The sequence below is a fragment of the Tamandua tetradactyla genome, chromosome 5 (assembly GCF_023851605.1).
Source record: "Tamandua tetradactyla isolate mTamTet1 chromosome 5, mTamTet1.pri, whole genome shotgun sequence".
Taxonomy (NCBI): Eukaryota; Metazoa; Chordata; class Mammalia; order Pilosa; family Myrmecophagidae; genus Tamandua; species Tamandua tetradactyla.
The window spans coordinates 9669420-9696166 of NC_135331.1; the positions used below are offsets into that span (position 1 = coordinate 9669420).

Below are 26747 nucleotides of genomic sequence, written 5' to 3' on the forward strand. Positions count from 1 at the left end.
TACTCTTGGACTGAAGGCGGGGTCTGGTTCCGGCTCGGTCTTGACGAGCATCAGAAGAACCTGTTACGCGGAACAGGCGGCACTAGGACTTGAGAAAAGAGATGAGCAGAAGCGGGCCGATTAGGACTTCCGGGTTTGGACAGCTGTCAGGGGCTCTGATCACGTGAACGCATCGTCACGTGACTACGTCCGTGGGCCTCGCGTAGTGGGAGAAAGCGGATGTATTTGGATTGGTGTAAAAAAAAACAGTTGATGGGGAAAGATGGCGGCGCACCTGTCCTACGGGCGAGTGAACCTGAATGTGCTGCGCGAGGCGATGCGTCGGGAGCTGCGAGAGTTCCTGGACAAATGCGCGGGAAGCAAGGTGAGGAATGGCGGCAGCGGCACTGCCCTCACACCCCCAGATTCGGCCTGGCCTTATCCGGCCCCTGACAACCTGAACGCTGGGTGTATGAGGTCCCTGGGACGTCCTAGGAGACGGGCTCCGCGGCCATTCTACCGACGTCTGTGTGCAAGCGGGAACGATGAGGCGAGGCCCTTTCGTGAGGCCGGGGGCACACAGCCCGGGGTCGGCGTAAACCACTGGGAGCTCCCAGCCCGTCGTGAGTTACTTTTAGCACAGGTGTTCTGCACGTCCTTAGGGGCAGATCTGGCTGACCCAGGGATGTAATAGTCCAGTTCCCATTCATTACAGTGATCGTACGTGTCCTTATAAATCGAAAGTCTCTGAAGCACCGACATCTGAGGACCTGCCGCTCACACAAATCGACGAATTGTTGATATTTGGAGTTTTAACCTGAGCTTCCTAAAATAGGATTGTTTTTCCTGTCAGACCTTTATTAGCTCCCAGCTCACGTTGTAGTCGGAAACTGTAGACTAGGGACCTTAGAGGATTTCTTTTCAGCATCTTTACCCACATTCCTCTTGGAATTTATCAGTCTTCCTAAGTCACCGGGAGTACAACTCTGAAAAGTAGAGCTGGGGAGACTTAGAAAACAGTCTCGGAGAGAATAGAAGCCCGAAAGGTAGAATGGGTGCTAGCAGGCATCGGGAGAAGACAAAAGCAGGGTAAGAATTTAGGAGCCGGTGTTCGGCTCAAGTCATGACCTGCAAAAAATGAATAAAATCGTGAATTGTGTCAGCGTCAATATCCTGGTTGTGATATTGTACTGTAGTTTTGCGAAGTATTACCACTGAGGGAAACTGGGCAAAATGTAACAGTGATCTTTCCCTGTTTCTTACAATTACGTACTAATCTACAATTATCTCCAAAAATTCAACTGAAAAAAAAAAAGAACTGACACTGGAATTTAGCAGTAGGAAAACTCATTGCAGTAAAGCCCTGAGTTGGAGTCTTGGCTTCCTTGTATATATTACTTAAACTTTCTGAGCATTTTTATTTCTTCTTTTGTCTAAATAAGATTTGTAATACCTGTATCAAAGGTTTTAATTTTATACAATTGAATTATATGATACTTATATGTAAAATAGTAAGTTGAATCATATGGAAATTGCCATTGGTGATTTCATATGGTTCAGTCTAACAACTTTATACTGTCACATTTAGTTACACAACTAACTATAGTTCCTTTCTGTCCAGGGCAGTGGTAACTTTTTTTTAGACTATTAATGAGGTCACAGAGCCGATGATAATTTTTTTTCTTTATTCTTTTTTTATCTTATTGCTGATGATAATTTTTATTAATTGAGAGTTTGAAAGTGAATATTCGTATTATGTATGACTATTTTCCATTGGTATTGTTGAAAGGGAATGTTTCTCCTCTCTTACAGGCAATAGTTTGGGATGAGTACCTAACAGGACCATTTGGGCTGATTGCACAGTATTCACTATTGAAGGTAAATTTGCTCCTTGGGTTTTGTTTGGTATAATTCCATATTTTAGCAGTAATAGAATTTTGCATTTCCTCCTGAGTAACTTTGTGTGGGAAGAAAGCTGCTGTGTGTTCCTATAAGCACTGATACTTTGTATTATTAGCATTTTTTACGTGATGGCCCTTTGGCCAGTGATTTTATATTGATCATAATTCCAGGAAGATTGCTAGTGTTCTGTTATATGATGATTACTTGGCATCTTTGCAAGTTCATTTTGTGACAGCCCATAGAATTCTGATGCAATAAGCAATAGTTCTATCCTGAAACTCAGTCCTTTAGATACTGGACTTTGGGAGATCCAAATTTCAATAATAAAGTATTAATGTGCATTGGACTGTTTAGGAGTTCTTATGATGTCGGAGTCTGAAAACAAAAGGTAGACTTCAGCTCTTTTGTTAACCTTTTTTTGCATGTGCTTTCCTAGGAACATGAAGTGGAAAAAATGTTCACACTTAAAGGAAGTCGCTTGCCAGCAGCTGATGTCAAGAATATTATTTTTTTTGTCAGACCCAGGCTAGAATTGATGGATATAATTGCTGAAAATGTGCTCAGGTATCTCAGAACTTGTGTTTGCTCCAGAAAAGATAGGTTCTCCTGTTGCAAATCCCCTCTCCCCACTCCTGCAGTTGACCTTTTAGGAAAATGGGACAAGCTAAATAGGGAAATAGGAAACTTGTTAAGTTATTCAGGCCGTTTGAGGGATGTCATCATATTACCCTGTTCTTTCAGGACTGCTAAAAGTTTGAACCTGTATCAGTGAAAAGGACTCTGGCAAAAAAATAAGTAAACCTCTAACGGTTATTGTTCAATATACTGAATGTAGTGCTTGAATTTCTTAAGCAAAATAAATATGAGTTGATTAAAATTTAATACAGCATCTGATCTTCAGAGGAAGTTCTCCCAGCCTATTCTGCACTCTGTGGCACGATTGATTGCTATGGCCCTAAAATCTTAAAGGCATGCAGGCTATTTTGAGAGTCCACTGTCAAGGAGAGTAGAAGTGGGAATAAAGAGTGATCTTGCAGTTTAATATAAGATTCTGTGTTGCTGCATTTGTTTGGTTAAGTAACCATTTGTTTTGAGTAAGATATAGATATCCTGTCTCAATAAACCTGAGAGCTTTAATGTATCCCAAGTGGCTTAAGAGAACACTAGAAGATGCACCACAAAATACTGGCTACGAATCAGTACTGCTTTCCTGTCAAAAAAAAAAGAGGGGGTGGGGGTGGAGGTACAGGTAGTTCAGTGGTAGAATTCTTGCCTGCCATGCAGGAGACCTGGGTTTGATTTCCGGCCCATGTACTTCCCAAACAAACAAGCGAACAAACCAACAAAAAACCAAATAAACAAAAGTTCAGCAAATGGTCCTGCAGCAAGGGGATACTCACATGAAAAAAGAATGAAATGTGACCCCCACCATACACATACAAAAAAAGAGAGAGAGAAAGTGAACAATTGTAAGCATTTGTGCCTGATGGTCAGGATTTGAATGCTTATCAGACTAGCATTTATTTAGTGCCTGCTGTGTGCCCAGCACTTAGGCTCTGGAGTCAAAATGAGAAAAATAGTCTCTGAATCTGACTCATAAGCTAATAAGTGTTCCTTCCTCTCTAGTGAAGACAGACGTGGCCCAGCAAGAGATTTCCACATTTTGTTTGTGCCGCGTCGTAGCTTATTGTGTGAGCAGCGGTTGAAGGATCTGGGTGTTTTGGGATCTTTTATTCATAGAGAGGAATATAGCCTCGATCTCATTCCATTTGATGGCGATCTCTTATCCATGGAGTCAGAAAGCGCGTTCAAAGTAAGTTTGATATTTTCCTTTTTTAATATTGGGCTTTAATTTTTGCAAAAGTTATGAACATGAAGTAGCATCATGATGTTTTACTTTTGCATTTCTTTAATTACGAGTGGGACGGAGACTCCTGTTATATGTTTATTCAGAATTTCCTCTTCAGCAACCTGCTTATTCATTTTCTTTGCCCATTTCTTTGCCCATAGTTTTTCTTTTTGAGGACATACAATATTTGCTTTATTTATCCTTTATTCTCTTAATAATATATGTTGGAGTTATTTTCAATCACATTTGGAAAAATGTCTCCTAGTATCATTTTCCAAAAAATGTTTTATTTATTGTGGTAACAGATATATAACATGAACTTGGCCATTTTAACCATTTTTAAGTGTGCAAATCAGTGGCATTAATTACATTTACAGTGTTGTGCTGCCATCAGCACCATCCATTACCACAACTATGTTATCACCCCACACTGAAATTCTGTACCCAGTAAGCAAGGATTCTCCTTTCCCCTTCCCTTCAGCCCCTGGTAATCTTTTCTACTGTCTCTATGAATTTGCTTTTTCTAGATATTTCATGTAAGTAGACTCATACAATACTTGTCCCTTTATGCCTGGCTCCTTTCACTGAGTGTAATGCTCATCTGTGTTGTCTTCAGGATCCTTAGTCTCCTTTAAATCTGCATAGTGTGCCATTGTTGGGTTGTACATACCTTCGTTACTTGACCCGGTGCCCTTTTGAAGGACATTTCAGTGTTTCTAGTCTTGTGTGTTAAAGCGGTGCTATAGTAAATAATCACCTTCTGCATTGGATCATTTTGCACATGGATTAGTCAATCAGCAGGCTGCTTTTTTACCCACCTTTGCCACTTGTCTTTTGACTTTGCTTATGGTGGTTTCAGCTGTCTGTTTGATACACACACAGACTCACACACACACACATTTATATACATTTATAATTATTATCAAATTTACTGATACTTCCTTTTATGATTTACGGGTTTATGGTACCAGTGCCACTGACCTGGAGAACAGAAGTTTGGAGAACCAGTGGTGTTGTATGTGAAATTACTTAAAACTTTTTCTTCCCAATATGCTGTTCCAGTATTAACTCCTATTTAATTAACTCCTTAAAAGAGTTTATTTGGATCAGTGAAACTCAGGGGCACCACTGACTAATTTTATAATGAGTGTCTTGGTCGTTCCTTCACCATTGTTCCCTATCAGTTTGCACACACTAAATCTCACCCAATGATGGTGTAGATTTTTTCCCAAACATTTTATATGAAAATTTTCAAACCTGAAGAATTGCACAGGAATACCCATATACCCACCACTTAGATTCCTTAATTAACCTTTTGCTCTGTGAGCTTTATCACACATCAATATGGTAGCACACTCGTATAATTAATTCACATCTGTGTAATTAATGTGAGCTGGCAGCTCTCAAGGCAAACTTGTCCTGGCATGACAGAACCTGTCTAGAGGAGAGATTTCCCATTTATTTTACCAATCACTTGTAAACAAGGACAGAATTATTTTCTTATGAAACTTTCAAGCCCTTGGCTTTGTATGTTCAACTTAACAAAGCTTCAGCTTAGAAATCAAGGATTTTGCCTGAATGGTAGAGCTAAGAGTTCTAACCTAATGTTAATTTCAGCCCTGATTTCTGAAGGAGGTGAGGTAATTTTACTTGTGTGTTTTAAATTTTAATCTTCCTTGGCAGCAGGAGATACTTCTAGATCTGGTGTATCTTTGGGACATGTGTGACCATTGTCTTTACTGCACTGTACAAAATGTGGGTATTAGGATTCTGGTCAGTTGCGTGCCCAGTAACAGTGCTCAATGTATCGTGGCATTCGTTTCTATACGTAAAAATCAGTATATATAAAACTCTTCTCCTCCTTTGTAATAGCTGCTGAGAATTCTGTTATATGGCTGTGTGGGACTTTGGGGGTAAAAGAACATGTGTGTTAAAATATCCTGCCAGAAACATCTTGAGGAAAAAAAACGAAGCTGGAGGTCTCGCGCTGCCTGACTTTAAGGCATATTATGAAGCCACAGTGGTCAAAACAGCATGGTATTGGCATAAAGATAGATATATCGACCAATGGAATCGAATAGAGTGCTCAGATATAGACCCTCTCATCTATGGACATTTGATCTTTGATAAGGCAGTCAAGCCAACTCACCTGGGACAGAGCAGTCTCTTCAATAAATGGTGCCTAGAGAACTGGATATCCATATGCAAAAGAATGAAAGAAGACCCGTATCTCACACCTTATACAAAAGTTAACTCAAAATGGATCAAAGATCTAAACATTAGGTCTAAGACCATAAAACAGTTAGAGGAAAATGTTGGGAGATATCTTATGAAACTTACAATTGGAGGCGGTTTTATGGAACTTAAACCTAAAGCAAGAGCACTGAAGAAGGAAATAAATAAATGGGAGCTCCTCAAAATTAAACACTTTTGTGCATCAAAGAATTTCATCAAGAAAGTAGAAAGACAGCCTACACAATGGGAGACAATATTTGGAAATGACATATCAGATAAAGGTCTAGTATCCAGAATTTATAAAGAGATTGTCCAACTCAACAACAAAAAGACAGCCAACCCAATTACAAAATGGGAAAAAGACTTGAACAGACACCTCTCAGAAGAGGAAATACAAATGGCCAAGGGGCACATGAAGAGATGCTCAATGTCCCTGGCCATTAGAGAAATGCAAATCAAAACCACAATGAGATATCATCTCACACCCACCAGAATGGCCATTATCAACAAAACAGAAAATGACAAGTGCTGGAGAGGATGCGGAGAAAGAGGCACACTTATCCACTGTTGGTGGGAATGTCAAATGGTGCAACCACTGTGGAAGGCAGTTTGGCGGTTCCTCAAAAAGCTGAATATAGAATTGCCATACGACCCAGCAATACCATTGCTAGGTATCTACTCAAAGGACTTAAGGGCAAAGACACAAACGGACATTTGCACACCAATGTTTATAGCAGCGTTATTTACAATTGCAAAGAGATGAAAACAGCCAAAATGTCCATCAACAGACGAGTGGCTAAACAAACTGTGGTATATACATACGATGGAATATTATGCAGCTTTAAGACAGAATAAACTTATGAAGCATGTAATAACGTGGATGGACCTAGAGAACATTATGCTGAGTGAGTCTAGCCAAAAACTAAAGGACAAATACTGTATGGTCCCACTGATGTGAACCGACATTCGAGAATAAACTTGGAATATGTCATTGGTAACAGAGTCCAGCAGGAGTTAGAAACAGGGTAAGATAATGGGTAATTGGAGCTGAAGGGATACAGACTGTGCAACAGAACTAGATACAGAAACTCAAAAATGGACAGCACAATAATACCTAATTGTAAAGTAATCATGTTAAAACACTGAATAAAGCTGCATCTGAGCTATAGGGTTTTTTTTTTTTTGTCTGTCTGTTTTTCCTTTTCTTTTTTTTTTTTTTTTACTATTATTATTATTTTTATTTTTTTCTCTATATTAACATTCTATATCTTTTTCTGTTGTTTTGCTAGTTCTTTTCCTAAATCGATGCAAATGTACTAAGAAATGATGATCATGCATCTATGTGATGATGTTAAGAATTACTGATTGCATATGTAGAATGGAATGATTTCTAAATGTTGGGTTAATTTCTTTTTTTTTCTTTAATTAATAAAAAATATATATATATCCTGCCAGAGTTTCCACTCCCCACCCATCAATCAAGGTACTTCTTTATTAATCACTGTTACATTCAAGAGCTGAAAAAGACCAGCTGGCATGACCAGTAAATGCTTTCCTCCCAGGGGCCCCTGCTCTACCCTGGAGAGTTGCTTCCAGGTTGGCCTCCAATGGCAGAACAGCTCACCTCCTGGCCTAGACAGCTTCGTAAAATGGACTCTAGGGCGGTGCGATGGTAGCTCAGTGGCAGAGTTCTCACCTGCCATAATGGAGACCCGGGTTTGATTCCTGGTGCCTGCCCATGCAAAACAAAACAAAATGAAATAAAACAAAAAAATAGACTTGAGTCCACAGCCTCCCTGGCCAAGTGTGAAATAAATGGAAATGGTCTTATTCAGCGCCCTGGACAGACGCGACCCTTGGCAGGCACATGGGGTGATGCTCACTGGCCCTTCTCTCCCTGCAGGAATGCTACCTGGAGAGTGACCAGACCAGCCTCTACCACGCGGCCAAGGGGCTGATGACATTGCAGGCTCTGTACGGAACCATCCCCCAGATCTTTGGGAAGGGAGACTGTGCACGGGTGAGAATGGCAGGTGCCTCCTCGTGGCAAAAGAAGGGGCCCCTGGCACCCAAAGGCAGGGAAGGAGTGAGGAGCTGTTGGCAAACACCCAGTGTTCTGCCCCATTGGGCAAGCGCGTTTGCTGTTGGCCAAGGTCTGGGGGTGAGAAGGGGCCAACAGCAGCTGCTCCCCTGTGGCTGCACACTGGCCACAGTTTTACTCCCTTTTTACTTTTTTTTTCAAATTTATGTTCTTCTTGTTTTTAGTTAAATTTTAAAACCTGCTAGTTCCCAAGGGGTCCCACCTAATCCAATGTTTTGTTTCCCAGCAAGTAGCCAATATGATGATGAGGATGAAGAGAGAATTTACCGGAAGCCAAAATTCAATATTTCCTGTCTTTGACAACCTCTTGCTGCTAGATCGCAATGTGGATTTATTAACACCTCTTGCCACTCAGCTGACGTACGAAGGACTCGTGGATGAAATCTACGGCATCCAGAACAGTGAGTAGAGTGACGTCTGCTTTCACCAGCAGTCGTCTGATAGCAGTTCCCTTGACTTCGGAGGCTCCCGTTTTCACGTGGCACACTTAGGCATCGTTTGAAGTTAAGGATCCAATTTCTAATGATGATTTCAAAGCCTAGATTTTTTTGTATGTTTTCTTTTTGCGTGGGCAAGCACCAGGAATCAAATCCAGGTCTCCGGCCTGGGAGGTGAAAATTCTGCCACTGAGCCACCATCGCACCACCCTAATGTCTAGATTAATATAAACCTTTAGAAAACAATTTAGCAACACGCGTAACTTTTCTCACTCTTGGCCCAAGAAAATCCAAAACCTGAGAGTGTCCCCTGAGGAATCATCCAGAAAAGAGGGCGGGGGGGGATTTTATATTAAAAAAAACTCAGCAGATTACCTTTTATTTACCAGAATTTCCTAAATGGTCTGTATGATTGAGAGCATTATAAAATATTATGCAACCATCAATAAATAAATTTGGGATATGAAAAAATGTATATCCATATATATTGCAACTCTAATTTATAAATATTGTATGTGTGTAGATATAGGTGCACGTGTGTGTGTGTGTGTGTGTGTGCACGTGTGGAATGGCTGGGATTGGAGCATCATAAAAGGAAGATAAGTCACAAAGGGATAATAATCAGACCATGCCTCCAAAGGGTCATTTTTCAGAAGGTACATTTGTTTCCATATAAAGCAGAGCACGTTTTAAAAAGTAAAAATACTGACTTCTGACTGTCAGCCCCTAGGATTAACCAGTGTCTGAGCACACTGCTGGTGTCACCCACACAGGGGCTGGCCAGGGGTTTTGTGCACAGGGCTGTGCTTGTCCCCCTTTGAGCAGCGGTGCAGGTTCAACTACACATGGCGCTGCATTTTGAAGAAAAAAGATCATTGCGGCTGGCGGTAGTAATGCAAAAGAGCTTGCAAGAAGAGGAGGCCCTTGTAGTGAGTTTTTTTTTTAATACTGAGATTTAATATAGGAATTGGCTCATATGCCCATGGGGAATGTAGGGCTGAAGTCCGTACAGCAGGATGCAGATGAGAAACTCGATGAAGATGATGTTCAATTTCCCAGTGAAGCAGGCTGGCTGACGTAGAGTTAGAAATTCTTTGTTCCTGCTGACATCCTCAGTTCTCTCTCTTTTTTGTTTTTAACATCTTTTATTGAAAGATATAACATATATACAAAGCAAAGAAAGAAAACAGCAATGATTTTCAAAGCACATTTCAACAAGTAGTTACAGAACAGATCCCAGAGTTTGTCACGAGCTACCATTCCAACCATCTCAGATTTTTCTTTCTAGCTGCTCCTAAACACTTAAGCCTAGAAAGAATATTAATATAGTGATTCAGCAGTCATACTCATTTGCCAAATCCTATTCCATCTGTTATACCTCCTCCTTCTCCTTTGATCCTTCTCCCAATCTATAGGGATCTTTGGGCAGTGCCGGTTCTGACTTTTTCATCTTGAGAAGGGTGACGACACTAAAGGATGGGGGGATATAATTAATTGATAATCTTGGAGAAGCTGGTCCCTCTGGATTTCAGGATTTATCTGACCTAGGAACCTTCCAGAAATTATAGGCTCCAGGAAAGCAAGCTTAGTGCATGAAACCTTAATAGAATCTCGGTTTGAGCCCTAGGTGTCCTCCAGAGTCAACAGGACTGATGCTGGTTGGGGTTTAGCAAACCATGGCAATCAGCACTAACAGAAGTTTGTATAAGAATTGCCTCCACAATACCCTCTGCACTCCATTCAATCTCTCCTGGCCACTGATGCCTCATTTTATTTCACCTCCTTCCCCCCACCTTGGTCTGGAAGTTTTCCATCCCACAGTGCCAGCACCAGACTCATTCCTAGGAGCCATGCCCCATGCTGCCAAGGAGACTTTCACCCCTGAATGTTGTGTCCCATTCTGAATCTTCTTAATGCCGCTGAACTGTATAGTTTAAAATGGCCAATTTTATGTTACATATATTTTACCGCAATATAAATAATAACTCAAGGAAGGAAGCAGGCAAGAAAGCCATCAGGAGCTTTTGCAAGGGCTGGGGCACAAAGTGCAATTCCATTTCTAGGTCAGAAACAGTGAGAATAGAGCTGGAGAGATGCACAAAACAGTCAAAAGTTCCTATGCCCTAAGCGGTCACCGGCCTGTCCTCCATAGCTTTCTATAGGTGAACTTGAGGAACCTCGTACGTGCAGTTCAAGTTCAAAGAAGGCGAGGCCCTCAGGCCACTGCCTGACAGATTGGGCCAGATGTCCATGCTTCAAGCATGTGCACAGGGTTGGCGTGTTCCCCCCCATCCTGGAACCAGGACAGGGGTCCCCCTGGGAACCGGGACTGGCTCCAGCTGGGCTGGTGGAGGAGGGCCAGCCAGGGCTCCAGGAGCTCTTACGGCTCTTTTCTTGACTCAGCACTCACCCTGTCACTGCAGTCCTTTAACTGTTTTCTGGAGCTTTGAGAGAGACGTTTCTCCCAGTTCTCACTGGTGGTTTAAAGGTTCTGTGGTAGGGGGCAGAGCTCTGCAGCTTCTCGCTCTGCCAGCTTGATGGGATTCGGCCATCCTAAATACTTTTTTCTTTTGTCGGCTGTGTGGTGGGGGTCACATTTCATTCTTTTCCATGTGAATATCCTGTTATGACAGCACCGTTTGAAATTTTTTTGGAGGGGGGCAGTGAGTGAGTTGGGGGGTGGGTACATGGACCAGGAATCAAACCCAAGTGACCTGCATGGCTTCATGGCAGGTGAGAAATATACCACTGAACTACCCGGGTATCCCCCTAAATACTTCATTTTTATTTTTATTGAGTATTTTTATGTACCATACAGTCCATCCAAAGTATACAATCAGAGGGAGGGGCCAAGATGGCAGCTTAGCAATGTGCACGTTTTAGTTCATCCTTCAGAACAACTACTAAATAACCAGAAACAGTACAGAACAGCTCCCGGAGCCACGTCAGTGACCAGACACACAGCGTACCCCAGTCGGGACTAGCTGGACTGGCTGCAAGCCCCCCCAAAACCGTGAGTTCCCCAAGCCGCAGTGGCCGGCACCCAGTGCCCCTCCCCCACAGGCAGCTTCCCAGAGGGAAATGAAAGAGACTCTGAACCTGGTCAAGGCAGAGGTCGCTCATTGGGCTCACAGAAAAAGAGAAAAGGGGACGAAACGGAGGCTTTAATGGCTGTGTCTCTACGGAGACTTGGCAGCCTCTGGATTCAGCGGTGGGACTTCTCAGGCTGCAGCTGCCCCAGGCATAGGAAAAATGGGCTGCTTTCAGGGCTGTCTCCCTCCTGTGCCTTCCCCAGGAGAGGGGTGAAGCCCAACTCAGGTGGAATCCCTCCCTCAAGGAATTCAGACCCCAGGGCTTGGCAATTTGAAGCCATTAAAACCAGCCTACAACCTCTCCTCTGTCTCCACCACACCCCCAGCAGGGAGAGTCTTCCAAAGTTAAAAGTGCTGCAACATCTTTTGCTGGTGGGACCCACAGGCAGACAAGTGCCACATACTGGGCAGGATAAGAAAAACAGAGCCCAGAGATTTCACAGGAAAAGTCTTTTAACCTGCTGGGTCTCACCCTCAGGGAAAACTGAAGCAAGTGACTCCTTGCCCCTGACAGGAGGCCAGTTTAGTCCAAGAAAACCCAGCTAGAGTCTATAATACCTACATAGACCCTCCTAAGGGTGGGGAGGGAAAAGGCACCATACAAGCAGGGCAAGAAACAAGAAAACAAGAACTGAAAAATTCTCCTCTGTTAAACAAAACCTAAGCTAGAGGTCCAGAAAAAGCTGAACTGAAGGTCAAAGAACAGATAGACAACACATTCATCTAGCAAGAAAACCCTAGGTAAGAGAAGTGAAAGCAATCTCCAGAATAAACTAATTAAGGTAATTAAATGTCTAGACGCCAGCAAAAAATAACAAATCACACCAGGAAAATTGAAGATATGGCCCAGTCAAAGGAACAAACCAATAGTTCAAATGAGATAGAAGAGCTGAAACAACTAATTCAGAATATATGAACAGACATAGAAAACCTCATCAAAAACCAAATCAGTGAATTGAGGGAGGATATGAAGAAGGCAAGGAACGAACAAAAAGAAGGAATGGAAAGTCTGAAAAAACAAATCATGGAACTTATGGGGATGAAAGATACAGTAGAAGAGATGAAAAAAACAATGGAAACCTACAATGGTAGATTTCAAGAGACAGAGGTTAGGATTAGTGAACTGGAGGACGGAACATCTGAAATCTGACAAGATACAGAAACTATAGGGGAAAAAATGGAAAAATATGAGCAGGGACTCTGGGAACTGAGTGATAATATGAATCGCACAAATATATGTGTTGTGGGGGTCCCGGAAGGAGAAGAGAAGGGAAAAGGAAGAGAAAAACTAATGGAAGAAATTATCACTGAAAATTTCCCGACTCTTATGAAAGACCTAAAATTACAGATCCAAGAAGTGCAGCGTATCCCAAAGAGAATAGATCCAAATAGATGTTCTCCAAGACACTTAAACTAGTCAGAATGTCAGAGGTCAAAGAGAAAGAGAGGATCTTGAAAGCAGCAAGAGAAAAGCAATCCATCACATACAAGGGAAACCCAATAAGACTATGTGTAGATTTCTCAGCAGAAACCATGGAGGCGAGAAGACAGTGGGATGATATATTTAAATTATTAAAAGAGAAAAACTGCCAACCAAGAATTCTATACCCAGCAAAATTGTCCTTCAAAAATGAGGGAGAAATTAAAACATTTTCAGACAAAAAATCACTGAGAGAATTTGTGACCAAGAGACCAGCTCTGCAAGAAATACTAAAGGGAGCACTAGAGACAGATATGAAAAGACAGAAGAGAGAGGTGTGGAGAAGAGTGTAGGAAGAAGGAAAATTAGATATGACATATAAAATACAAAAGGCAAAATGGTAGAGGAAAGTACTACCCAAACAGTAATAACACTAAATGTTAATGGATTGAAATCCCCAATCAAAAGACATAGACTGGCAGAATGGATTAAAAAAACAGGATCCTTCTATATGCTGTCTACAGGAAACACATCTTAGACCCAAAGATAAACATAGGTCAAAGTATACAATCAATGGCTCACTGTATCATCACATAGTTGTATATTCATCATCATCATCATTTTTAGAACATTTACATCACTACAGAAAAAGAAAAAAGAAAAAAACCCATCCATCCCATACCCCTTATATCTCCCTCTCATTGACTACTATTGTTGCCATATACCCAACTTTTTTTATTACCCATTAACCCCCCATTATTTATTTATTTTTTGTCCTTATTATTTTACTCCTCTGTCCATACCTGGAATAAGGGGGGCATCAGCCACAAGGTTTTCATAATCACACAGTCACATTTTAAAAGTTATATCATTATACAGTCATCTTTAAGAATCAAGGCTACTGGAACACAGCTCAGCAGTTTCAGGTATTTCCTTCTAGCTATTCTAAGATGCTAAAAACTAAAAAGGGATATCTATATAATGCATAAGAATAACCTCCAGGATAAACGTCTCAACTCTAGTTGAAGTCTCTCAGCCACTGAAAACTATTAGTCTCATTTCTCTCTAATCCCTTTTTGGCCAAGAAGGATTTCTCAGACCCATGATGCCAGGTCCCCGCTCACCCCCAGGAGTCATGTCACATTTTGTCAGGGAAATTTACACCCTTGGGAGTCATGTCTATGCCGGGGGAAAGACAGTGAGTTCACCTGCCAAGTTGAGTTAAAGAGGACACATTGGGCAACAAAAGGTTCTCTGGGAGTAGTTTTTAGACATCATTATAAGTAGGCTTAGCTTCTCCTTTGCAGGAATAAGTTTCATAGGGGTGAGCCCCAAGATTGAGGGCTCAGCCTGTTGAATTGTTTGTCCCCACTGCTTGCAAGAATATCAGGAATTCCCCGTATGGGGAAGTTGAATATTTCCTCCTTTCTCCCCAGTCCCCCCAAGGGGACTTTGCAAATACTTTTTTATTCCCTGCCCATATTACTCTGGAACGTATCAGGGCATCGCACTAACATGTACAAACTAACAAGATCTCACCCCCTATGCAAGATTCCATATACCTCTAAATTCTTCTTTAAAACTCCTTTTCATTGACAGGAAAATTCACTTCAAGACAGCCCAATGCTGGGTAATGGGTGGGAATGAAAGTAGCAAGGTGTGTCTCCCCACCCACCATGGTGCTTCTGTTCTAGAGCCCTCCAGCACCCAGGAGCTCATGAAACACTTAGAGCATAGGACAGGGAGGGCCTCATGGACATGTGATGGCATGTGAGTGGTTGGAGGTGCGGGGGTGTGTGTAAGACAGGATAGGTGATGGAAGAGAAGGAATATGTGTAAAATCACATCCTCGTTCTCACAAGTTTCCTTAAGGAAATTTTGGGAAAAAATAGATCCCCCATTACCCCTTCAACTCCAAACCTTGGAACAGCCAGTGTTAATATTTTGCTGTATTTCCTTTTAGTCTTTTTTTTCTATGCAGAGTTCGTTTTAGTTAACAAAAATGTAATTTAGGTTGTACAAGGTTTTTTTTTTTAATTAATTTTTTTTAAATACCAAAAAACACCAAACAAACGCAAACGTTCGTAGCTTTTCATTATTTTGTTCTACATATATAATCAGTAATTCACAATATCATCACATAGTTGCATATTCATCATCATCATGATCATTTCTTGGAACATTTGCATCTATTCAGAAAAAGAAATAAAAAGAAAACAGAAAAAAATTCATACATGCCAACCCCCCCACCCCTCCCCCTCACCGACCACCAGCATTTCACTCTAAATTTATTTTAACATTTGTTCCCCCTATTATTCATCTTTATTCCATATGTTTTACTCATCTATTGATAAGGTAGATAAAAGGAGCATCAGACACTAGGTTTTCACAATCACACAGCCACATTGTGAAAGCTATATCATTATACAATCATCTTCAGTAAACATGGCTACTGGGACACAGCGCTACATTTTCAGGCAGTTCCCTCCAGCCTCTCCGTTACATCTTGACTAACAAGGTGATATCTGTTTTAATGCATAAGAATAACCTCCAGGATAACCTCTGGACTCCGTTTGGAATCTCTCAGCCATTGAGACTTTGTCTCAGCCATTGACAATTTGTCTCAGCCATTGACACTTTGTCTCATTTCACTCCCCTTTTGGGCGAGAAGGTTTTCTCAATCCCCTGATGCTGAGTGTCAGCTCATCTAGAGGTTTTCTCAATCCTTGATGCTGAGTCTCAGCTCATTCCAGGATTTCTGTCCTACATTGTTAGGAAGGTCCACACCCCTGGGAGTCATGTCCCACATTGATGGGGAGGGTGGTGAGTTTACTTGTTGTGTTGGCTGGAGAGAGAGGCCACATCTGAGCAACGAAAGAGGTTCTCTTGGGGGTGACTCTTAGGCCTAATTTTAAGTAGACTTGACCTATCCTTTGTGGGGTTAAGTTTCATATGAACAAACCCCAAGATTAGGGGCTCAGCCTATAGCTTTGATTGTCCGCACTGCTTGTGAGAATTACAAGAATTCAACTTGGGGAAGTTGAATTTTCCCCCTTTCTCACCATTCCCTGAAGGGGACTTTGCAAATACTTTTTTATTCACTGTTCAAATCACTCTGGGATTTATTGGGACATCACTCTGGACAAACCAACAAAATCTCATGCCCTACTCAAGGTTCTGTGTACTTATGGTGTTCAATTAAGCTGCCTACATAAGTTATATTAGGAAACGCACTAGTCAGAATATAAATTTTGTGCAAGGTGTTTTGAGCCTCCTTTTTGCTTTGGTATAACAGGAGCATTTTCCTGCATATGCCTCATTTAATATGTAAATTAAATATGGGTATTTAATGTGCATGTATATTAATATACATTTTAATATGTATATTAAAATCCATGATAAGACTGTGGTTTGCATAGTCATTCCCCTACTATTGGGCATTCCAGGTGTGGTGTTTTTTTTTTTAACAGTTATAGCATACGTGTACATAAAAAATTTGTTTCATATAACAGATTGCTTTCTTTCCCTAGATTTCCTGATATAGGATTTTGGGGTTAAAAGGTGTTCATATAAGAAGGCACTTGGTGCTCATTGTCAAACTGCTTTACATAAGAGTTATACCAGCTGTATTAGTCTCCTACAGCTGCAGTAACAAAGCATGGCAGACCGGTGGCAGAAAACAACAGCTCTAGAGGCTAGCAGTCTGGAATCAAGGTGTCTTACACAGCAACACTCCTGCTCGAATCTTTAGAGAAGGATCCTTCCTGCCTCTGCTAGGTTCTGATATTTGTCAGCCATACTCGGCATTTCTTCTTATTTTTTAGCTGCTTTACTCCAGTCCCTGCCTCTATCTTTGCATGGCCTTCTCCTCTGTGTTGCTACATCTCTACAGCTTCTCTTGTGTGTGTGTGTGTGTGTGTGTGTGTGTGTGTGTGTGTGTGTGTGTGTGTGTGTGTGTGTGTGTGTGTGTGAAAAATAACATATATACCAAAAGGCAATAAATTTCAAAGCACATTGTAACATTAGTTGTAGAACAGATTTCAGAGTTTGGTATGGGCTATAATTCCACAATTCTAGCTGTTCTTAGATACTGGAGACTAAAAGAAATATCAGTATAATGATTCAGCAATCATACTCATTTGTTAAACCCAATCTTCTCTGTATAACTCCACCATCACTTTGGATCTCTCTCCCACTCTTTAGGGGTATTTGGGCTATGGCCATTCTAACTTTTTCATGTTGGAAGGGGCTGTCAATAATAGGGGATGGGGGATGGAACTAGTTGATGTTCTGGAGAGGCTGGTCCCTCTGCATTTCAGGACTTATCTGGTTCAGGGACATTGGACATTGCTGTAATGATTTACGTAGGTGCCCCACAAGAAAATTAGAGCAATGATAATTCTATTGAGAGTCACTACAGTCTGTACTTTGACTATGAAAATACCAAGAGGTCAAGAGGTCAGTCCTGCACCCTGTTTGTTCCTCAAGCAATCTTCCATTCTTCCTGGGCTTGGAAAACCCTGCTTTGTGTATGGGCGCTTGATTGCATCTCCAAGTTAATTGCACACAGGTGCTTTTCCTGTCCTTGTTGCTAGGCTATGTGAAATTGCCTCCCGAGAAGTTTGCGCCTAAGAAGCAGGGAGATAGTGGTAAGGACTTGCCCACCGAAGCAAAGAAGCTTCAGCTGAATTCTGCTGAGGAGCTCTATGCTGAGATCCGAGATAAAAACTTCAATGCCGTGGGCTCCGTGCTTAGCAAAAAGGCAAAGGTCATCTCTGCGGCATTTGAGGTGAGTCACATTTGGGTTGTCAGCCTTCTGTTCTGTCCCAGGCTGGACTGCCTTCTCCCCACCCCAGGAGAATAAGAGCTCCAAAATATACAGCATTAAGCGGACCTCAATGTAATGCACCTTTCTAATCCTAAGTAATGGCACTCTCGGTTATTTGGGGACCCCAGGTTTTCTTCTCTAAGTTTTCCCCCAGACCCTTAACCAAAAGTGTTAAGTTTTTCTCCCTTTTGGGGGACATTGTTTGTAATTTTCAAGCTTTCATCAGAAATTTCTGTTTTGCCTTCTTCTATGTTATTTCCTACCTCACTTAAGAGGAAGCCAACAGTACTATAAATAAAATATCCTCTATCATAGACCTTGCAGTTCATGGTGAAAGCTCCAAGTTTAGAAAACATGACCTTGGCAGGAAACCCTGCAGACGTGGTGAGTGATAATGAGACTGAAATCCCAGCAGCCTCTGAAGCTTTTAAACTGGTGGCTTCATTATCGCCTTCCTGCTGCCTCTTGCCTGCTTATCTAGTTTATTCTTGGTTAAGCTCATTTCCGAGCCATGGGAATCAGTAAGATGATAAACTTTGCATATTTAGTCTTTAGAAGCATAAATTGGAGGGTTTTTTGAAAACTAACTTTTCCCTTGAGTATGTATTTCCAAAGTTTATCTTAGGATTTATATTCATTAATTGCTTTTCATATTCCAAAAGAAGTTACTTTTGGTTTAAATTATTGAACTTTTTTCAAAAGCTCATGCTTTCTCATCACTATGCTAGGTTCACTTTGTTTGTGGTCGCTACTCACGGTTTAAGTTCAGCAAGAATGGGCTTTTTTTCTATTACTGAGGAAACCTTTGCAGTTCTATTTCCCTCTTAATATAATTCTCTCTTTTTTTTTTTAGTTTCCTATTCAGAAATGTTTTTGATTCACCTAGTACCATTCTCCATCTCCACTCAGCAGCCCCAGGATACAGAGCACAGAGCCTGAGCGGTGCCCAGGGCCCGTGGCCGCGGCCCAGCTTCTCAGCAGGTGCCACTGCACAGGCAGCAAAACCCCATCCTTCCGTGATAGTCTCACCTTGACTTTTCTGTTTATATAACATCGGAGTTGTTTTCCATTCTTTCTTTCACGTCAATATAAATTACATATAAACAGCCTCTGTACAGTACCAAGAACTGAGCACTTAGAAATACAGTCTCTTCCCTACTTAATGATTCTGCTCTTTTATCCAATTCAGGAGCGGCACAATGCTAAAACGGTCGGAGAGATTAAGCAGTTTGTTTCCCAACTGCCCCACATGCAGGCAGCGAGAGGGTCCCTGGCAAACCATACCTCGATTGCAGAGTTAATTAAAGATGTTACTAGTGAGTATCTTTGCGGCCTGACTTGCTTGCACAATATCTGATACCACAGGCATTGGCACCAAAGTACTGCTTTGGAGTCAACTGTATTTTATCTTTTTTTATTTTTGCATGGGCAGGCACCGGGAACCGAACCCAGGTCTCCGGCATGGCAGGCGAGAGCTCTGCCTGCTAAGCCACTGTGGCCTGCTCTCAGCTGTATTTTAATACTGTATTTTTTAATAACAGCATCAGTTATGTGCATGTATATTAATGTTTTTAAATGTTTCATTTGTGGTGGAATAATGAAAAATTTTTTCATTATTAAAATAGTTTAATCATATGACAAAATACTTAGAATATAGATAAGAGGAAAAAAATCACTCAGAAGTCTACCATATGATGTGGTTAATTTTTTTATTCTAGTTCTTTTTTTCTTTATTGTTAAGGACGACTTAGAGCAATGTGATGTTTCTGGATTTTGTTTCAATTTCTTCTCCCTTGTAAACTTTCTGCAGAATGTGTTTAAAGAGCATATATTTGAAAGAGCTCGAAAGGTGTATATTAAACTGGAGACCAGTTCATTGATTAAGACACAAGGTTGTAAAAACTTGAGTAGGAGATTGTTTGCTCTGTTATCTGAATTATACTTTGAATTTTAGATAAAACGTATTGTTGGAAAATCAGTCCTTTGCTTTCATATTATTAGAAGTAGAATTTAATTGAAATTATATTGGATCTGTTGATAAAAATGAAATTTTCTTGGGAAATTGACTTTCACTGATGCTGAGGTTCATTCTATAAAATTCTAAGATTTAAAAAAAAATTCTAAGATTTGTATTTTGTATTAAGGAAGGCAAAGAACAGTAGTCACCTGTTTCTAGATGTAATTTAGGAGAATAGGGGTTGGAGGGTATTTTGGGTTTCTTAGATCTTTTCAGGTGATGATTTGAGGTTTTGCTTGTTTCTTTTTTGCATGTCTTATTTCTTAATCTTCTTCCGTATATAAAAGCATACAAGCACACACACTCACTTTATATAACAATAAAATAGCATTTATTTTAACCCCTAAATTGCAAATTTGCTAACTGTATTTTAGCTTCCGAAGACTTCTTTGATAAGTTAACAGTGGAGCAAGAGTTTATGTCTGGAATAGACACTGATAAGGTATGTGGACAATAAAACTTTTCTAACAAATAATTGATAGTTTATCAAACCTAATTGTATAGCCAGAAAGGCAGTTGCTTTCATTCTCATGCTGTAATATTTTTAAGAGCAAATTGAAAAATGTGAAAATACAGATTTTTATCAAGTAGCAAATACTTAATATAATCCCCTGCAAGGCACTTTCTGCAATCCATGGAGAAATAGACCCAGCCCCTTAAGCCAAAGCTCTTTAAGGATTATAATAGTTAAAATCAGATACCTGCTTTTTGCTTTATTGATAAATATAGATATTTGCTCTAGTATTACATTTCGAATTATTCATATTATGAAAATTGCTAGCTTCTGAAAGCATTCCTGTTACTTTATGTTTGATAAATTGCTAATATTATTGAAATGGAGTAGGTCACACAAATCCCAGGCATTTGGCAGCCACTCAGGTTTTCATAGAGACAGACATGTCAAGACAGTCAGCCAGACTACTGATTATCTCCTTGCTGCTGTATGTCCCTATGACTTGGCCTGATTTCTGGTGTGTTTGGGGAGACTGTTGGAGGGGAGGAGCGGCTGGAGGAGCTCCTTCTTTAGGGACAGCTTGGGGAGAGTGAAAAAGGATGAGCCATTCCCCCACATCACCTTTATTTGATTTTGAGAAATAACAGTAAATATTAAGTTCTTCCTTTAAGTCCCCAAGCCCTGTACTTTAATATGTGTACACTCTTTGTTTCCAGGTCAACAATTACATTGAAGATTGCATTGCCCAAAAGCATCCCTTGATCAAGGTGTTAAGACTAGTCTGCCTCCAGTCTGTGTGCAATAGTGGACTCAAACAAAAAGTTTTGGACTATTACAAAAGAGAAATTCTCCAGGTCAGTATATTGTTAAATTACTAATTTTCCAAGCGGGAAAACATCTCTTTAAAAAAAATCCTTCCCAAGGCTTCTCTTTTGGTGTATCATTACCACTGTGCTTTTTATGGTTTCACACCCAGGGGAATTGTTTTTGTTATCCATTATTGTTTACTGTGTGCACAGTAATTGCATGAGCTAGTATTGATGGGGCCTTTATAGGCCAGGCTCTAGCAGAAGAGAGATCTGTGTGCATTAATTTAGTTAATCCTCACAGTAGCCCTGTGAATTAGGTACTGTTATCATTCCCATTTTATGAATGAACAAGCTGAAGCATGATGTAGTTATGTAATGTGCCCAAGGTCTCCCAGCTGGTAGGTGGCAGAACCGGGGCCAAAACCAAGCTAATTTGGGTTTGGTGCCCATGCTCTTAACCAGATTCTATGCAATGGAGGAAGAGAACTTTTTGCACACTTCTGATAACAGTTCCTTAGCAGGTGTACTTAAATTAAACTTGCATTACTTTATAATAAAGAAAAGCCAGCCATTATTTTAAAAAATCCCCCCCTGCTTGAAAATGTCTCCAGCAGTATTTATGTACTACTATTATTGATTAGAGTTAAGTACATTATTGTTAATGCTCATCAAAAGTTTTTTTTTTTTTAATTACATACATAACACATGCATTCTCACAGGATAAGATTCAAATAACGTGGAAGTGTATAAAGCAAAAGGTAAACCTCTATTGTATCCTTACTTAAACTCCTAGTTCTCTCCATTTGGCTAATATCAGCAGTTTGGCTTATTTCTTTCCAGACTCATTTTTTTGCACTTACCTACAAAGACTATTTATGCACACAGACTTTAGAGCAAGCCTGCCTGGATCCAAGACTTGCTTCTGTTGTGTGACCTTGGGCAAATTATTTAAACATCTCTGTAAATTGGAGATGATAATACTAAGTGCATCCTGAAGTTATAATAAGGACTGAGTTATTGTCTGTAACGTACTTAGAATCGTGCCCAGCACGTAGAAGTATTGTATGAGTGTTGGCTCTTATTACTGTTACTTACTATATCTTTTTTTTTTTTTTTTTTTTGGCATGGGCAGGCACGGGGAATTGAACCCGGGTCTCCGGCATGGCAGGCAAGAATTCTGCCACTGAGCCACCGTCACACTGCCCTACTTACTATATCTTTTAAAATTTTTTTTAACAGAAATAGAACCTGATTCTACATAATATTCTATAATTACCTTTTTTGTCCTTAGGTGTATCTCCAGAAGATCTTCCTTTTCTGCCTCCTGCTTTTGTATAGCTAATGATATTCCTTATATAAATATATTGTAATATATTTGATGCTTACTCTGGTTGGAGCCTTAAAGTCTTAAAGTAATTTTTAAAGTCTCTCCATGAAACAAGGAGCTAGATTCACTGTGATGGGCAGGCAAGTATAGGACATTTCATCCCTCCACCCTGTACCCTGTCCTCTTGCCCGTGGACAGTCACTGCCTAGATTTGGTAAAGTGCCCTGGAGAACAAGCCAAATTGATTCATTGGAAGTGCTCTTTTAGAAGAATAGCAGACACTCCTTTCTTGATCTGACATCAAAGCCAAATTACTTCTCTTGCAGACATACGGCTATGAACACATATTGACCTTACACAACCTAGAGAAGGCAGGGCTGCTGAAACCGCAGGCGGGGGGCAGAAACAACTACCCAACAATTCGGAAAACACTACGGCTCTGGATGGACGATGTTAACGAACAAGTAAGTCACACTTCTCCGCTTCAGCTCAGTTACTGGTGAATGATTCATAGTGACAACATAGCTGACCTTTGCCTTACTTTCTAAAAACAATATAACAACATTTTTGCAAAAGTGATGCATTTCTGTCATATACATCAGAATTTCAGCAGGAAACCAGGGTACTCTGAAACTGTTAATTAGAGGAAAGTTCAATGCATCTATGGGCAAGGTTGGGGTCCTACTAAAAGGTAGGTCAGTGAGGATTCCTTACCTCTCTTGGCCTGAAGGGCACGAAGAGAGAGCTGTACCAGAAAGCTCTTCTGGAACCTGGAGAGAAGAGCTTTGTGGAGAGGCCATCTGATGAGACAAGGGATGAGGGCCCTTTGGTTGAGGAGCACAGCCAGCTTCCAGCAACATCATTGAGAGGAAGCCAGGACCATAAAAATCTCAACTTCACGTTGCTACCCACTTCCAGCTTCCCTCTGGTGCCTTCCACTGGCCAAACCCAGACCGAGGGCATGGAAGCGTGTTGGTAGAGAGCATACAGGTCAGCCTCCTAGGCACAGAGCACCATGGAGAGGCCAGACGGTAACTTCAGGTCAAACAGAAAATATCAGCACACATGGGGAAAAAAAGTCAAACAGTAAAAAAAATAAGCAGTGAAAGTTTCCTTTTTCATCTAGCCCCATTTTCCCCTCAAAGGCAACCAGTCTATACAATTTCTTATCTATCTTCCAGAAAGGTTCTGTGCCTATACAAATGTTTGAAGTATGTGGCTGCAACTCTCCCATAGACCCCCCCCCCCCTTTTTAGCAAATGGTGCATACCACTGTGTTCCATAGTGGGCTGCACTTTGCTTTACATTTATTGTTTATTCTAATCTTTCTAAGTTTCTTTTAAAACTTTTTTTTTTTTTGCATTTCAGAAGGGACTTTATTGACCTCTTCCTGCAACAAAAGTTAATAATTAAACAACTTACTCTATCAGTAGCAGCAATAGATTATTTCCCCCACTAGGAAAATCAATGCCCTAATTTCTATGTTGTATCATGTATATAATCTATTAGTACAGCTCCCCTCATTGTTCTGAATATCTTGCCGATCCTTCTGTGATCACCACTTTCATTGTAATTGCAACATAGTGGTCTGTCTTGAGGATATGCCTTGTTACATGATTTAGCACATTCCTGTTGATGGAAATTCAGGTTGTTTCCATTCTTTATATGATTGTGCTTTGGGCATAATGGCTACAGAGTACCAAGTTACTCTATGAGAAGTTTCTACTAGTTTCATACTACTATCTGATACTTTTTTTCCAAACCAAGTAGCTTTTTTAAATCTTCTGTACCTGGAGATGCTTTGAGTGTCCTTTTAAGATCTGAGTTAAGAGCAAAGCCCTGGCTGCTAAAAATAGAGCCCACTAGGGTGGCATGGAGCAGGATATTGGGGAATCCGTTTGTTTTTCTACCTTCAAAGACAAATCAAATAATTTGGATTACCCAAAAGGCCCCAGTTAGGTCACTAAGTCTCAGTATATGTCTACCAGCTCGTTCCCTTTAATTATTTAACAGAATCCCACGGACATATCCTACGTGTACAGCGGTTATGCCCCTCTCAGCGTGCGGCTGGCACAGCTGCTTTCCCGGCCTGGCTGGCGGAGTATCGAGGAGGTCCTCCGCATCCTCCCAGGGCCCCACTTTGAAGAAAGGCAGCCATTGCCCACAGGACTGCAAAAGAAACGTAAGCCTTAAGTCCAGGATCTGCACATACCGATACGCCCTTAGTGTGGTTTTCACATACTGTGTAGCTGCTTTGTGAAACACATTTGTAAAGTACTTAGGAGTCAGAATCGAATACGTTTCTTTTGTACATTTTGAATGTACGTAGTAAGCACTAAGAACCGTTTCATTCCCTCAGGAGTAGCAGCTTTCAGTCTCTGAGTTGAGGATCTCAGTAGTTAGAAAACACGTTGAGATCAAAATCAGCATTCCTGAGTTTCAAATGAAATGATGTCCACACCAAGCCACATTTGACTTCTGAATGATAAATTTGTTTGAGATGAGAAAAGGAGCGCTAACCATAAATAATTTTTAATTCTAAGATGTTTAAATTTTAGGTCAACCAGGAGAAAACCGAGTCACTCTGATATTTTTCCTTGGGGGCATAACCTATGCTGAAATTGCTGCCTTGCGATTTCTCTCCCAGTTGGAAGATGGAGGTACAGAGTATGTGATTGCAACCACAAAACTGATGAATGGGACCAGCTGGATAGAATCACTAATGGAAAAACTTATAGAGTATTAAAAGTAAACTTAGCAAGTGGACTGCAGAATAAACCACCCCTTTGAAAAAGTTCCTGACAGGAAGTGGAACTCCACAGAAGAATAAGACAAGAATACAGAATTTACTTTGGGGTCAGCTTCTTAAATTATACTGTTGCTTTCTCCTTTCTGCTCCTCTTCCATGTTCCTGATTTCTTGGAGAAAGAAGAAAGAAAAGGATCAACCTGAGTATAAGATATATCAGTTTTGAATTTTCTAAGTTCAGGATCCTCATTAGAAGCATCTGGAAATATATTAAGGACGATGGTGATGGATAATCCATACAGCTGCACAAATTGGGGCAGTTCTTAAAACAACTGATCTGATCAGCTAAATCTGGTTCCATACCTATTAAGGGATGTTTATACTGAGGAATGCGATAATCGGAGACCATTCAGGACTCTTGCCTAGTGCATATGTTAACTCCAAGAAATGCCAATGATGCATTCCTCCATTGAGATTGCAGTATTCTTTCCTGCCTTTCATGTGCCCCAGGATTCTGCTGGTCCCACAGCAGCGGTGAGCATTGGTGATGCTTGCTTCCTCGGCATCTTAAAACTCCATCTCCATGGAAACCATCTACATATTCTTCCCTAGCGGTGGCAGCCAATCCATGCTCAATGTCCTGGACCTGTTTTGCTTGAGAACACCCAGCTCTAATTCAGTCCCTGGTCTAGTACCCTCATCAGTGATCTTGTAGTCCAGTAGCCTGTTTGGAGACTCTTAGGCTGGGGAGGAGGAGCAGGGTTGGTGGTGTGGATAAGATGGAAGTCCACGTGTATGCCTGCTTCCCTCCTGTTCCATCCCTGCACGGGGAGGAGTTAAGGGTATCAAGCTGGTACCCTTGCCCAGGTCTCCAGCACAATTAGCACTGGGAAAGGTCCAGAGGTCCCTGTTTTGCTAGGGGGGACCAAAGTCAGCATCCCCTCCCAGCTGCAGTTCCTATTATTAGTTGCCCCATAAGTTTCTCCCTCACCTTTTTCATTAATGGAATTCTGATAGGCATATAACATGTTACGAATGAGAGAAAAATTTCTTTCTTTTTTTTTAAATCTCTTTAGTATAAGAATGTAGGGTGGAAGAGGCAATATTTAAAATACATGCTTCTGATGGAATTAATTGGGCCTTGGCATTCAGTATTTGGAAACATCTTAAAGAAAGCTATTCCTGTTTTAGAAAATGCTTTCTCAAATACTTGCTCTCCCAGGGAGATGAATTTATCCCTCCTAGCCCCAGCAGTCATCAGCTGCTGCTACCTTAAGAGAGTGAAAGCCAACTTGTCCCAATGGTTTTGACTCATGGGATTCAATTCAAGTCCGGTCAAATCTCCTTGGCTAGGGTTTTTGTCCCCTGAACAGATACCCAGTTGTAGTCTCATGTGTCTATATTTACTTGTGATGCTCTGCTTGCTCAGAGCATAGTTAGGTCAGTTTCTAAAAATGCATTCAGCAGAAGACTTAACTTCATTTGTATGCAAATAGAAAGTGCTAGATGATTTATATTATACGCCTTTTGTGCAAGTTCATTTAATACT

At 40.9% G+C, this 26747-nt stretch overlaps 1 protein-coding gene across 3 annotated transcripts; it reads left to right on the plus strand.

The window, feature by feature from the left end:
* VPS33A (VPS33A core subunit of CORVET and HOPS complexes) lies at positions 1 to 26738 on the plus strand. Of its 3 annotated transcripts, none has more exons than XM_077159736.1 (13): positions 1 to 364; positions 1792 to 1857; positions 2318 to 2445; positions 3508 to 3694; positions 7869 to 7985; positions 8293 to 8467; positions 17611 to 17804; positions 19033 to 19159; positions 20235 to 20302; positions 21031 to 21168; positions 22777 to 22914; positions 24464 to 24632; positions 25009 to 26738. In XM_077159736.1, the coding sequence occupies exons 1-13, from the start codon at positions 263 to 265 to the stop codon at positions 25194 to 25196; spliced, it is 1797 nt and encodes a 598-aa protein (XP_077015851.1). In that variant the 5' UTR covers positions 1 to 262; the 3' UTR covers positions 25197 to 26738. The 3 variants fall into 3 exon arrangements, with proteins under 3 accessions (XP_077015851.1, XP_077015853.1, XP_077015852.1); XM_077159738.1 differs by lacking the exon at positions 1 to 364 and adding an exon at positions 388 to 602; XM_077159737.1 differs by lacking the exon at positions 1 to 364 and adding an exon at positions 710 to 1068.
* The last annotated feature ends 9 nt before the right edge of the window (positions 26739 to 26747 follow it).

Coding starts and splice junctions, on each gene's coding strand:
- VPS33A (XM_077159736.1), top strand. CDS start 263: ATGGCGGCGCACCTGTCCTACGGGCGAGTGAACCTGAATGTGCTGCGC. Junction 3,695..7,868: donor AGTCAGAAAGCGCGTTCAAA/GTAAGTTTGATA, acceptor CTCTCCCTGCAG/GAATGCTACCTGGAGAGTGA. Junction 17,805..19,032: donor TCATCTCTGCGGCATTTGAG/GTGAGTCACATT, acceptor TATCCAATTCAG/GAGCGGCACAATGCTAAAAC.